Source organism: Perca flavescens, chromosome 1, assembly GCF_004354835.1.
Source record: "Perca flavescens isolate YP-PL-M2 chromosome 1, PFLA_1.0, whole genome shotgun sequence".
NCBI classification, from domain to species: Eukaryota; Metazoa; Chordata; class Actinopteri; order Perciformes; family Percidae; genus Perca; species Perca flavescens.
The window spans coordinates 22,661,788-22,673,918 of NC_041331.1; the positions used below are offsets into that span (position 1 = coordinate 22,661,788).

The 12,131-nt window shown below is 41.4% G+C and overlaps 1 protein-coding gene across 1 annotated transcript in view; it reads left to right on the plus strand.

Moving 5' to 3' along the window:
- Nucleotides 1-12,131, plus strand: part of sox6 (SRY-box transcription factor 6) — a 135,122-nt gene that overhangs the window by 85,587 nt on the left and 37,404 nt on the right. Inside the window, 1 exon segment of the mRNA XM_028568814.1 lies at nt 8,889-9,009. Coding sequence (XP_028424615.1) covers nt 8,889-9,009 — 121 coding nt within the window.

Sequence of the window (12,131 nt, forward strand, 5' to 3'; positions counted from 1 at the left end):
CACCTCAGCAGTTTAAGCAGCGATAATTAAGAGGCTCCATCTGAGAGGTGCTACATGAACGGCTGTAATGTGTGAAATCACACCTGAGGGTCTACTTAAAATTAGTCACCTGAGGGGTTTGTAAAGCAGCCGTGGGACGGGTTAATTTATGACACAAACTTTCAGCCTTCTATCAGTTCTCACAAGTGACAAGAATAACTGACACATGACAGAGGATTAGCAGGCATATGGGAATGTGAATTTGCCTTTTAAATTCATCATGGGGCTAAATGATCCTGATAACTGAACATCTTTTCTTTACATACAAATATGATGAATGAAGCACTTTTATGTTGTGTCTAAATATCACAATAAAGCACCTGTTCAGAGCTCCACAATCCTTCCTTGGATCAAGGCAGAGCGCCTACACTTAACATTCATTGTACCCCAACCCTCGCAAGGAAAATATCAGTTGAGGGAGAACACATCCTCCAGTGTGATGTTGATTTAGTTTCCTCTCCCTCTCTGCATGGACTGTGTTTTCTCTGCTAATGTTGTGCAAACTGTTTTGTCTTTGCATTGGCTTTGCGTGGCCATCGTCCTCAGCAGTGGGCACACTCACAGGGAGAAGGAGCTGAATTAATAGGCTCTACTGTGTACTGGCAGCCGGCAGGGAGAAAGGGGTGCGTGTTTTCTTAGGGCTGGGGTGGCAAAGCAAAGCATTCAGCCCATGGCCAACGCAAAAAATGAGCTTTTTGTTTTTGGGGCGGGGGAGAGTCCAAGCATTCCCCAACAGAACACAATGAATGAGCTATTTTGTCCTGCAGTTTTTCATAAAAATAGAACTGTAGAGTTTTTGTTTATTTTTATGCAGTTCTCCAAGATACCTATTTTTTTCTTCTTCTTTTGAACATTTCCTTAATTTCATTGGTATTTTTTAAATACAATTCAATCTGAACACCTTTTTTCAAACAAGCCATCGTAGTACCTCTCTTCTTTGATCTTTTACAAAAATCATCATTAGGCGATGATATCTGAGCATGTCTGAAAGTCTCAATGCACTTGTGTCTCTAATAAAGTTGCCCCTCCTGACATGCCTGCTCTGAATGGGCTCTGTTGTTATGTGTGGCCCCAGCAGCTGGGAGGTAATAGTAAAGACAGAGCCTCAGTCTATGACTGGAGGACGGGACAGAGGAGAAACACAGCCGTAGTGTGGACAATACCCTTACACAAATTAGGACCGGTCTTCTGTTTCACAGTCAGATAAAATCATTGTTCTCATAAGTGCAAAAGAGGTTTTTCCTTTAAATTTTAAATAAATGTTGAATGAAAGAATTAAACATGCTTTTGAAATATAACACAGGCAATGCCTAATCTAAAGGGAATATATACAGTATATATTTTCTAATCTTTTATACAACACAAAACAGTTAACAGTGGACAGACAGAGCATTTATGTCTCTCTACTTGCTCCAAAGTGTTGAAGATGTGATATTTCAAACCTTAACAACCACATTATTTAATAAGCCTCACATACTTAAATCCCTCTATTTTCCACTCCCCCTGTTCGCATCACATGGTTGTAGCTGGTTATCTGACTAGCCCGTGTCCAACGTTCTTGAGTACCTCACTCTCCCTCCTGCAATGAGGGTCCGAGGCATTTCACTTATTCCCATTTCAATACACTGAGGATGTATTTTCAGCAAAATGATGCCGATCACAAACCCAATTGTGCATTTGTATATGTCTGTTCTCTTCAATACCATCATTACACATGCTGTTTGAGGAAGTCTCCGTGGATTTGGCCATCTTATTGTGAACCTTAATATAATGGCCAGACCTTGAAAAAAAAAAAATTATTCATTCTTACTTCCAAGTAAGGATGTATTTGCTGTTAAAAAAGAATCAGTATTTTAAGGGTGTGATGCAGGATTGTGTTGCTGTGTGCACACAATTCCTGACTTATATTATGTAGAGATGGCCCGATACCACTTTTTTGCTTCCCGATACCGATTCCGATACCTGAACTTGCGTATCGGCCGATACCGAGTACCGATCCAATACCAGAGTGTCATATATTTCATTAAGTTTTAACAACTGTATACTACTATCCCTGTATGGATGTGACATGATTTCTATCTTTGTTGTCGGTCTGGCTCGGGTTAAACTCTTTTTGAAACATGAACAAACACAAACAATGAATGTCGTAGAACTTTCTTTTATTCTCCAGTTTGACAGTCAGTTATAACGGAAAAAGAACATAAATAAACTACTTTAATGTAGATTTTCTTTATGGCTTTATTACGTGGTATCAGATCGGTGCATAAACTCCAGTACTTCCCGATACCGATACCAGCGTTTTAGGCAGTATCGGAGCCGATACCGATACTGGTATCGGTATCGGAACATCTCTAATATTATGTCAGTGTGCAGGATGCATTTTAATTGACTCAATCTATTTCTGTGTTCAGAATCGAGAGCTGTAGCATGAAAATTTGTTGGCCACTTAATAAAAAAAAGGTTTCAAAAAGGAAAAACATACCTTACAGTAAGTCTTGACTTTGATATGTATGTTCTATATAAATCTATTTTTTAAGACAGAAACCGTTCAGAATCAGCACAATTTGCGTTATGTACACAATTTATACTAAACATAGATATATCACATTACATGTTTAGAAATGCATTTTTGCATCTTTGTTTTGTATTTTCTGTCCCAATGAATAATGTAAATGTCCTTGCACATGCACTGACTTGTTATCTATAAATGTGTTTGTTTTACTTACTTCTGTATGCCTAATTTTACCATTCTGCGTCATACTTTAATTCAAGCTTTTATTATTCTTCCTACAACATTTAATACTGAAACTACATTAAATTAGAGCAGTCTACAGGAATCCTGTAAAGGCCAGGCAGTGTGTTTAAGCAAACCGTAGCCTGCCGTTTTATCCAGAATTCCAAAGAAGTCAGGAGGAACGATGAGATGGAGGAGGGCTGGAGTGGAGGGATTTGGGTTGGGGTGTGTTAGGCGGGTCAGAGGGTTGGACTACACTGCTTTCAAGCTCCCATCGACTTAATATAGACATATTGGAATGGCTGTTTTCCAAGAAGGCTTGTTTTACTGTGTAAGGAATTAGTGGAACAAGAAATCATCTATTGGTTATTCCCTCTGGATGGTCTGACCTCACTCAAGTGTCTGGATTCGCTGCACTTTATCCTGAACAGCACTCAGTGTGACACACACACAGGCATGACTGATGCGCAGTGTTACACTCAAACCTGAGCAAACAGTGCCTGCTGTCAGAGTTCGAGCTGTACCCCAACAATTCAGAGAAAATAGCATGGGGCTCTATTTAGGCTAGTGCTTATACACTGTTGATTTTTGGCTTTAGCTGTCTATCTTTGACTTTTGTAGGGAAGGGTGCTGTGCAACGATTTCAGGAAGGAAGTGAGGAGAAAGGTCAGAGACTTGACCAGGACAAGGGCCCTTTGTTAGTGACCTGAACCCCTCCAGTGTAGTTGCCCTCCCCATTCATGGCGTGCTCATTTTTCAGAGCAGAGCAGCAGGAATAATGTGCTTCAGTCTAGAGGGTGGTAATATGAAGACCTGAAGTCTGGAGCATCAAAGTCTGGTTCAAATCTATTGATCTATTTGTCTGATTACCATTAACTGCAGACAAATCCAAACACCATCACATCTCTGTTCGATCAATTTGTGTGTCTGCCATGTTCAGTGTACAGCAGTAGTATAACCGGCTGATAAGTGACCTGTAGTATAAAGGAGTAATATGTGCTTAAAAACCATTCATTGTTTCATAGGGGAAAAATCCTGAAGCAACACAAGAGGATTCAACAGCCCAGAAGTGCTTCCACTGAGTGATTTTCCTCCTGGTTAGGCTCCAGTACAGTGTACACCCAGCGGGCTGTGTACACAGTGGCGGGTGTTAAACATATCCTGCTGTCTAGTGTCAGTTTTACTGTGTGTGCTTCTGTTGGATGTAGCCAGACTTACCAGCTTCCTCAAGATCACTTTCCCTTTAAATGGATCACAAAAGGCGATTTCTACTCGGAGAGCGTTCGGTGTGCAGCTCAGCGGAGAGCAGGGGGGGAACAAAGTGTGAACTATCAGTTCTTACAGCAACAGCTGGAGTCTATCCTCCGTGGGTGAAATTACAGAACCCCTCCTATAGAAAATGTGAAAGAGAAGGTTAGCGAGAGCTGCGGATCTGACAGCTACTAAAGTGTGGAAGTAATTTTATTAAAATGAGATGTCAGTGAAACGCGAGTCCTCTTCTAAATGATTACTGGTGATTGTGATCTTTTCTTAATGGGAAAGGGGCTTATTATAATCTAAATGATTGTACAGAATTAAGAACATCATCACCACGAGCTCCTCAGAAATTTTTGGCTGCTTGGGGTTGTATTGTTGTCAGTATTTTCATAAAATACTTGAAGGGGTTTTACTTTTAACAAGTCTAATTGAGGCAAATGAATGCAGATTATATCCAAGATAAGCATATGTGTGAGAGGTGTGTTAAAAGGTGTCAAGCAGCAATTAATCAGGATGTTAGACCCAGGATCTCACAGGTCCTTTCGAGCTAATAACCATGAAACGGTGAGAATGAGGTAGAGGTTTGTGTTTTTTTTGCCCCTTTTTGTCTTTTAATCTTGTTAATACTGACTGCCTCTGGCAGTAAATACAAAAACTCTCCCAGTTTCCTTCACATAGCACATTGTGGTGCATAGCGAGTAGCAAACTTGAGTGTGGATCAGTGCATGGAAGTGTAAGGGGGTTCAGAGGGAAAGCCAGCAGGGGGTTTTCAGGCCTCCTGGGTGCTTTGTAGAAGCTATAACAGACAGTGAGGAACATGGGTGTTGACAGCGGCCAGAGTCAGTGCTGTAATGCGCTGTACATCTCCATTAGCACTCAGTGTTTTGGAGCTGCTTGTTTGTGGGTTGTAGGTGGATGCTTCCACGTTTTTAAAAACAACACCACTCACTTTTTTCATTGACACAAATACTTTACGGCAATACCTGAGCTTCATACAGGTCTGTAGAAATACTTTTAAAGTGTAAAATGTTTTTTTAATCACACAGCTTGCCAAAAAATATCATAAAAGTGCATCTTTCATCTGAAATATGCTATTTGCATTTCACCACGAGTAAGCCTTATAGGAATAATAAAAAATAAATCTAGTAGTAGCAAAAGTACATCATTCATGGGTTAATGCAGTATTAAAGCCGACTGTGTGTGTGTGCACGTGTGTGTATATGTGCGCGTGTGGTTGTGTGTGCATATTGCATGTGTTTTAAGTGCTAGTAGAAGTAAAGGGAGCTCTTTCAAGTCTACCCCGTTTTTTTATACCTTGTGTATTTACACATCAGAGATGAGAGTCTGGTCTGAGCTGTCTGACTCTATTGTATTTTCCTCTGCAGTCTAATCCCAGGATGGACTGCTGTTGTGAACCCTTGTACAATCAGCTAAGCTACTGCAAGTGCTTTCTTGTTGAACTTGGTTATTTTGTACACTTTAAGTTTTATTTTCTGAAATGAACGATTAATAATAAAAAAAAAGCCTTTCTCAATAACACACAATAACGCAAAACTAATAGAGTTCATATGTGGCAAAAAAACGTACAACTACAATAGAAAAACGGTGTGACTGAACTAAATATTGCAAAAATAATAAGTTGTCTTGTAATTGTTCTTGTGAAAAAAAAGAAGACTAAAATAAACCAAATTAGCTCTTCTACAATGAGATGTATGGTATCCTACTCGCAGTAGAACTGCGTTGGTTCTATTTATCAAACACCAGCATCTCCTTCAGAGGGAAACAGATTGTGTGCTGGCCTGATACAGACTTCATCAGGTCATCTGAATTGATGATACATGTTGCAAGGCGGCTGAGTTCCCCGAGAAACCTCTGTTGGAGTGCTTGCTGGCAGAGACGGGGGCCTCAGCCAAGTCTGTCTGACTGATCACTACAGATGCTCCGCTTCAAGTATTCCGAGTCAGGTCCTTAGTGCTGGGTCTTAAGGGACAAACAATAGCACCTGTTCCTCATAAGATAGCCCATTCATGTATCTTTAATGAAGCCTGGGGGCAGATGGTGTGAAATTACATTATCCAGTACTTAGCAGTGCTAAGACAAAGGAAGAGCAGTGCCAGCACAACAATGCCGCTGTATTTACGAGGAGAAGGGAGGACGCTGCCCAAGTGCCCCGCTCACATCTGCTCCACTTCATTCTCAGACTCCTCAAGATCATCTTGGCAATAGAAATATCCTGGGCACTCAGCCCATACATAGATGAACTTGAGGGTAACTCTTAAAGGGGAGGGGGGCGGGGGTTGGGTTTGTAGTAACAGAGGAAGAGTGAAAGCTACACATATGAACACAATTTCGTTCTGTCTCTGTTTTTAAAATATACTTTATTTTTCTTCTACTTTAACAGTAAAAAAATGTGAAAATGTTAAATCTGCTCAGCCACTGTGCCAGCTGTTAATTGACAGCTCAACTAACCTACACTATTTGTTGCCACCTTGCAGCTCCTCAGAATTTGATTTGCCTTTCTCTGACATTAGTTGCCGTAAATTAAACTTTAATGCGTGGAGCTCATTACTGCAAATCACAGCTATTCAAACTCAATGCATTTATTTCCCCTTCAACGCACATTCACACTCTGTCTTGCCTCGGTGAATCTTGTATATTCTGCTCCATATTTTAAAATAATAACAGTAATAAAAGCTGATATCCTAGATGAAATGATATCATTTACATTAAGTGCTGGAGAAAAATACGTCCGGTATCTTATGCCTTTTGCTGGCTGTCTCTAGGTATACATGCTGTGTATACTGTAATATGTACACCTCTGTTGTATGATTCAGTTCTATATAAATTAATGCAGTCACATTTTGTCTTTAAAAATAATTAAAATCCAATAAATTATGCGATTGTTTGAATGAAACAAAATAGTTTCCTCTCATGAAGCAGCTGGTTGTGGATTTGTTTTACTGGTATCATTTGAAAAAAGGATCAGAATTATGGTATGGGCGTCTTACATCATTACATTAGACCAATACACTGTACAGTTGCACATGTACAGCAGTCTCGCAAAAATGTTTTCACTCAGGAGAGTGTTTGGAAAAAAAGTTACTTTTTTTTTTTTTTTTACTGCTGAGGCACGTTAATTCATGAAAGTGTATGAACTACCATGCAACACACTTGTAACATACTTGGAGGGATGTGGACTTGAGGGAGCCCTTTTCTGCCCTGTGACTACCGCACATTCAGCAACAGACTCCATCTGGTTTTACAGTCCAAACACACAGACAGAGAAAAGCTGTGTTCCCCAGTGTCCACCCGCCTGTCACTGGCCCTACCTCATGTTGTGACATTAATTATTGTGTTTTTCCATATGTTCCATACATGCAAAGCCAAGATTCATCTTTCATCCATTCAGCCTGGAAACTTGGAACACAAATCCCTATAAAGCAATGTTTTATTTAAGGTCATTTGTCGCAGTCTCCTTGGCCATTTATTTTTTCTTCAGCAACAGCACATTTTACAGAATTACTTTTGGAAGAATGACATACTTATCTATTCTTCTATAATGCACTTTCTGCACTTGCACTTCTGTAAAAGCTCAGTAGGCATAAAATGGTTCTATTTATTTAGTTTTCAGTCTAGCTCTGCACCTCTGGACAGATCAATAAAGTAGTTTTAAGTAGGTTTAGCGTGCTAGCTGTGAGAGAAACTGGGTGCAACTACACCGGTAAAGGGTCTATAGGGGGAGCAGCACGGGCTGAAAAACTGGAGATCATAGCAGATCTCAGCCAGAACATGGGGGGGGAAGTCATTGCTCAGAGCAGGTTGATTTCATGCCCCAATGCAGCGGCAGTAATTGCACCCAGACCCGTTTTATTGCGAGTTGATTTTAAGGAGGGATGAATGGAGAAACATTCTGTAAAGTGTTTATTTTGGGGGATGACCTTTATTAACCCATTTTCCAGGCAGGTTCCCCTGAGGTGGCCTGGCTCAGTGCTAGATTAACCCTTGCAGGCCCATGTTAGCCGGGCTGCTCCCCATCATAGAGTTTCAGGAAGCAGAGAATGACAGTAAGATTGGACCTTGCAACATGTGTGCAAAACCCCCCCACACACCACTTTTTGAGACATAAGCTACTCACCCACCCTTGACACACACACACACACACACACACACATACACATATGCAGGGAGTTTGGGTTGATATTCCCAGTAGGCGAGTCAGCAACAGACTACTTGGTGAAGGTTAATATATGAGTGGAACAGACAGTCAGGAGAATGACATTAAAATGAAATACTGCAAGCGGCAAGCCCTTTTCAACTGCCTGCTATTTTTCCTCTGCTGAAAACAGTTAGTAGTAAATGTCTGGATTGTCTTCAGGCTTTTATCATCTGAATAAATAATCATCCAAGATTATGTGAGTTGTTGATCTTCCTTTGAGGTGAGGGTCTCCTGTGTAATACACTTAACAATCCTCTTGCTAACATGTGTCTACTGAACAGCAAGGGTGTCTGTGAATGCTTCTTTCAACACGTACAGTGCTTCTCTACAGAAGCCGTACGGACCTACTGAGCCTCTCTGCTCTCTGTCCTGCATGTCACTTCCTCTAACTCATGCTGGAACAATGTGCATATACGGGGGCCTTTGATGTACCGAGGTGAAATTGTGGTTTGGATTAAGAGCAGGCGTAGCTCAGCCAGGTATTGTGTGAGCACACGAGGGCCGTCAGTGCCGCGGAGCCCCCTGTCAGCACATGTTAGCAAGAGCTGTGATCTTGCCTCCCCCTGAGTGGGCTCTGTGTTTCTGTGTACCATGCCTGTGCTTAGGCCTCTCTCTGATCTCTGCTCCCTATCTGTTCAGCAGGTCCAGGGTCACATGCCTCCGCTCATGATCCCCATTTTTCCACACGACCAACGCACTCTGGCAGCAGCGGCAGCCGCCCAGCAAGGATTTCTCTTCCCTCCAGGAATGTCTTATAAGCCAGGTATGCTTGCAGATAAGTCTTCATTTTACCCTTCCCCCTTTCTCTCTGCTTGCCATGTCTTTTTTTCATGATTATGATTTTTAGTCTTAAAGTTGCGTACACTTACATACAAAGCAACAAACAAAAGCGTGATTCACACTTGAGGCCAGGGGCATGCTATGCTCTGTCTGAACTTGGACTTGAGACCAAGGCCTGGGATTGTTCTAGTCCATGTGGAACAATGGACATGGGTAGAGAAGCAGAGGAATGTCAACATTTCTTCAACATGAAAGTTTATTTCAGGAGTGTGCTGGCTGTAATCGTTTTTCAAGTATCCACTGTTAGAGATCCAATAACTCAAGAGATGAACCCTGCATGAAACATCTTCCTATAGTTATTGGCATAAAAAGCTACTGCCCTCTTACGGTTTCACACAAGTATTTATTTTGATAGTGAAATGAAGTATTTAAAAGACAGTTATAAGGTTGATAGCATGTGGATGGTGTAAGGAACAGGTTTCCCTGCATGTATAACTGTTTTCATTGCCTGTAACAGCATGCCTCTTTCTCTTCCTTTGTCTTTTAAATTGAGTAAAAGAGAAGCCTTCAAAACAAAGAAAAGATTGCTGCAACATGTTGACTGATGCCCTGCCAAAGCAGTAACCTCGTACACAATTATATCCTTGTGAAAATTGAAGCTGTGCCACCACATACTACTGTACTTCTGTTAAATATAAAAGCAAAATATCCACAGCCCAAATTGCTCCCTTATTCTTAGTCTAAGCTTTTCCCCTAACGTGGCTTACTCTGTCCCAGAGCCTAGCTATTTTTAGACGGGTCTATTAGTTATTTAATCAAATTAAACTGAATTTGTACATTTAAAAATGTTTTTCTATTTTCACTCCTAAACATGCACATAGGAGACAGTGTTGATGAAAACCTCACTGTTTAAGAGAAAAGGATTTATGAGTCAGCTTGAAAATGGAAAGTCTGCTTGTCTGTTATAAAACAGTACCAGCACAAGGAAGATGACTGAAAACAGAAAAATTAACACTGGGAAGTCAGCAGGTTCGCAGCAGCAGAAGACATTAAAAGGTGTGGTAGTGCAGTTAATGAATTAACTATAAAACCACAGGATGAAAAAGAAAGTCAGCTATTTTGGAACTATGGAGCCATGACAGCTTAAACAAAGTGCCTCAGGGGGAGTCTTTTACTAGTGTGCTTTCTGCAATAGGTTTGACACGGAAAATGTTTTAGTTCAAATAACAGGAGCTATTATGGAATCATGGTCAGGGGTCGCCGTGTGTATAGTTCCTGCATAATTCATAAGTTCATGAAGAAAAAGCAAAGGGGGTCTGAAAATGACTTAGCCAGAAGAGGTATTTCAAAACCTCTATTATTTCTCCCCTTCCAACACAATATACACGCTATATCCAGAGAGTACAATGTTATCGCCACCACCTGCAGGGTATACAGGATGCTGCCGTGTCCTTTCTCCATGTAGTGAGTGGCCAAGCATTCACTTCCAAGACTAAGGCACACTAATCTGATGTTATCATTATAAGAAAGCTCCCAGGGACCACTGCTTATGACCCCCAGCCCTGTGGTGCTCACATGGCAACAGAGTCATTCTGGCACCGTAGTGGTAAGTTATCACCCCATCCACTGGCTGTGCTCAATGGCCTGGTGTTGCATGGTAGACAAGCACAGTCATAGAAACATCAACTCATCTTTTAAACAAATAGACATCCCTGTCTGTTTGCACAGTGTACACAGACGTGGCAGCATTCAGTCTGATGTGCCTCTAATGGACCTGCAGAATGACCCCATAGTCTTCCTCATAGACATCCCGCTGACAGATTCCTCTATTTTATTTTAAATCTTGTATTTTTACCAAATTATAGTTATTTTTTTTTCTTGATTTAATGTAACTTGTGTAACTACTAAAATTAAATCAAGTTTGGTGATTTCAGTTTATTTTTTACTCTATGGCCTCATCAGATATACGTGAGGATACAATCTCAACAATATAAAATGACGTACATGTATTTTTATTATCATGTAAGCCTGTTTCTCTGCAAACAGCTTTGGTAATAAAATATAATTTAAAAGCCAGAGAAAAGAGAAGAGCAAGTTTGAGGGTTGCCGTCATATACTTCATTCATCATCATTTGATCTGGTCTAAGAAAGGTCTCAGCTACATCTGTCAACCCTCAGCAGATCTATTACTTATATTTCATGGCACGGCATGAGCACGGAAATATAGCCTGTTGTGACCATGGCGTCACCTGCATCACCCCCACCCTCAGCCCCACCCTTAGCATTCAGAGACCAGGCTCTGGGCATGGGATCAGCCATGGCCAGTTACATAAAAAACATAGTTTTAAATGTAATTCCCTTTCACGAGTGACGTTAAATTGGCACAGTGCCCATTCTGCTGGAGTCTGGTGCCTCGGCTGTGTGCACCCAAGACCCAGACCTTGGAGCCCGAGACCCCCCAGCAGTGGTGGTGTGCTCACTTAGCACATGACTCTCCCCAGGTTTCACATGACATCTTAAGACATCCAGCCATTTATTATTCCCAATCCTACGTCACACACAGCACAAAGAGAGAAAGTGATACCAAAAAAAGGAGGTGTAGAAATAACCACAGTGCACCCCAGCACATCCAACCCTGCACTATTTGAAACCACTTCTGCTGTGTGATTTTATTTTCTACTAAATGGGGATTGAATTTCCATGGCTTGTATCACATTGTGCTGTGCTGTACAAGATTGCAAAGTGAGGCGAGCGGGCGAGGGCAAAGTGAAAGAGAAGGTATATACATTTACCTTGTCTGTGGCTTAATGGCTCCATATGTTTGTGAGAAGAAGTGACAGGCAGAAGTGGGGTCTGAGCGAAGGCCAACTACCCCTCCCCACTCCCACTGTGCACCCCACCTCCTCTCCTCCAGACACATGCTTCAAACCAACCTCCCCCCTATGAATGCTGCGCTGCCCTGTCTCACTGGGGCTGTTCTGTCTGTCTCAACACACTAGGTTGAGTGTGTGAAAGTGTTTGGTACTCAGTTATACACCCCCATGGATATCACTCATACAGCAGCCGTTTTTATATCCCTGTCTAACAAACGTGCTGATGGCAGGC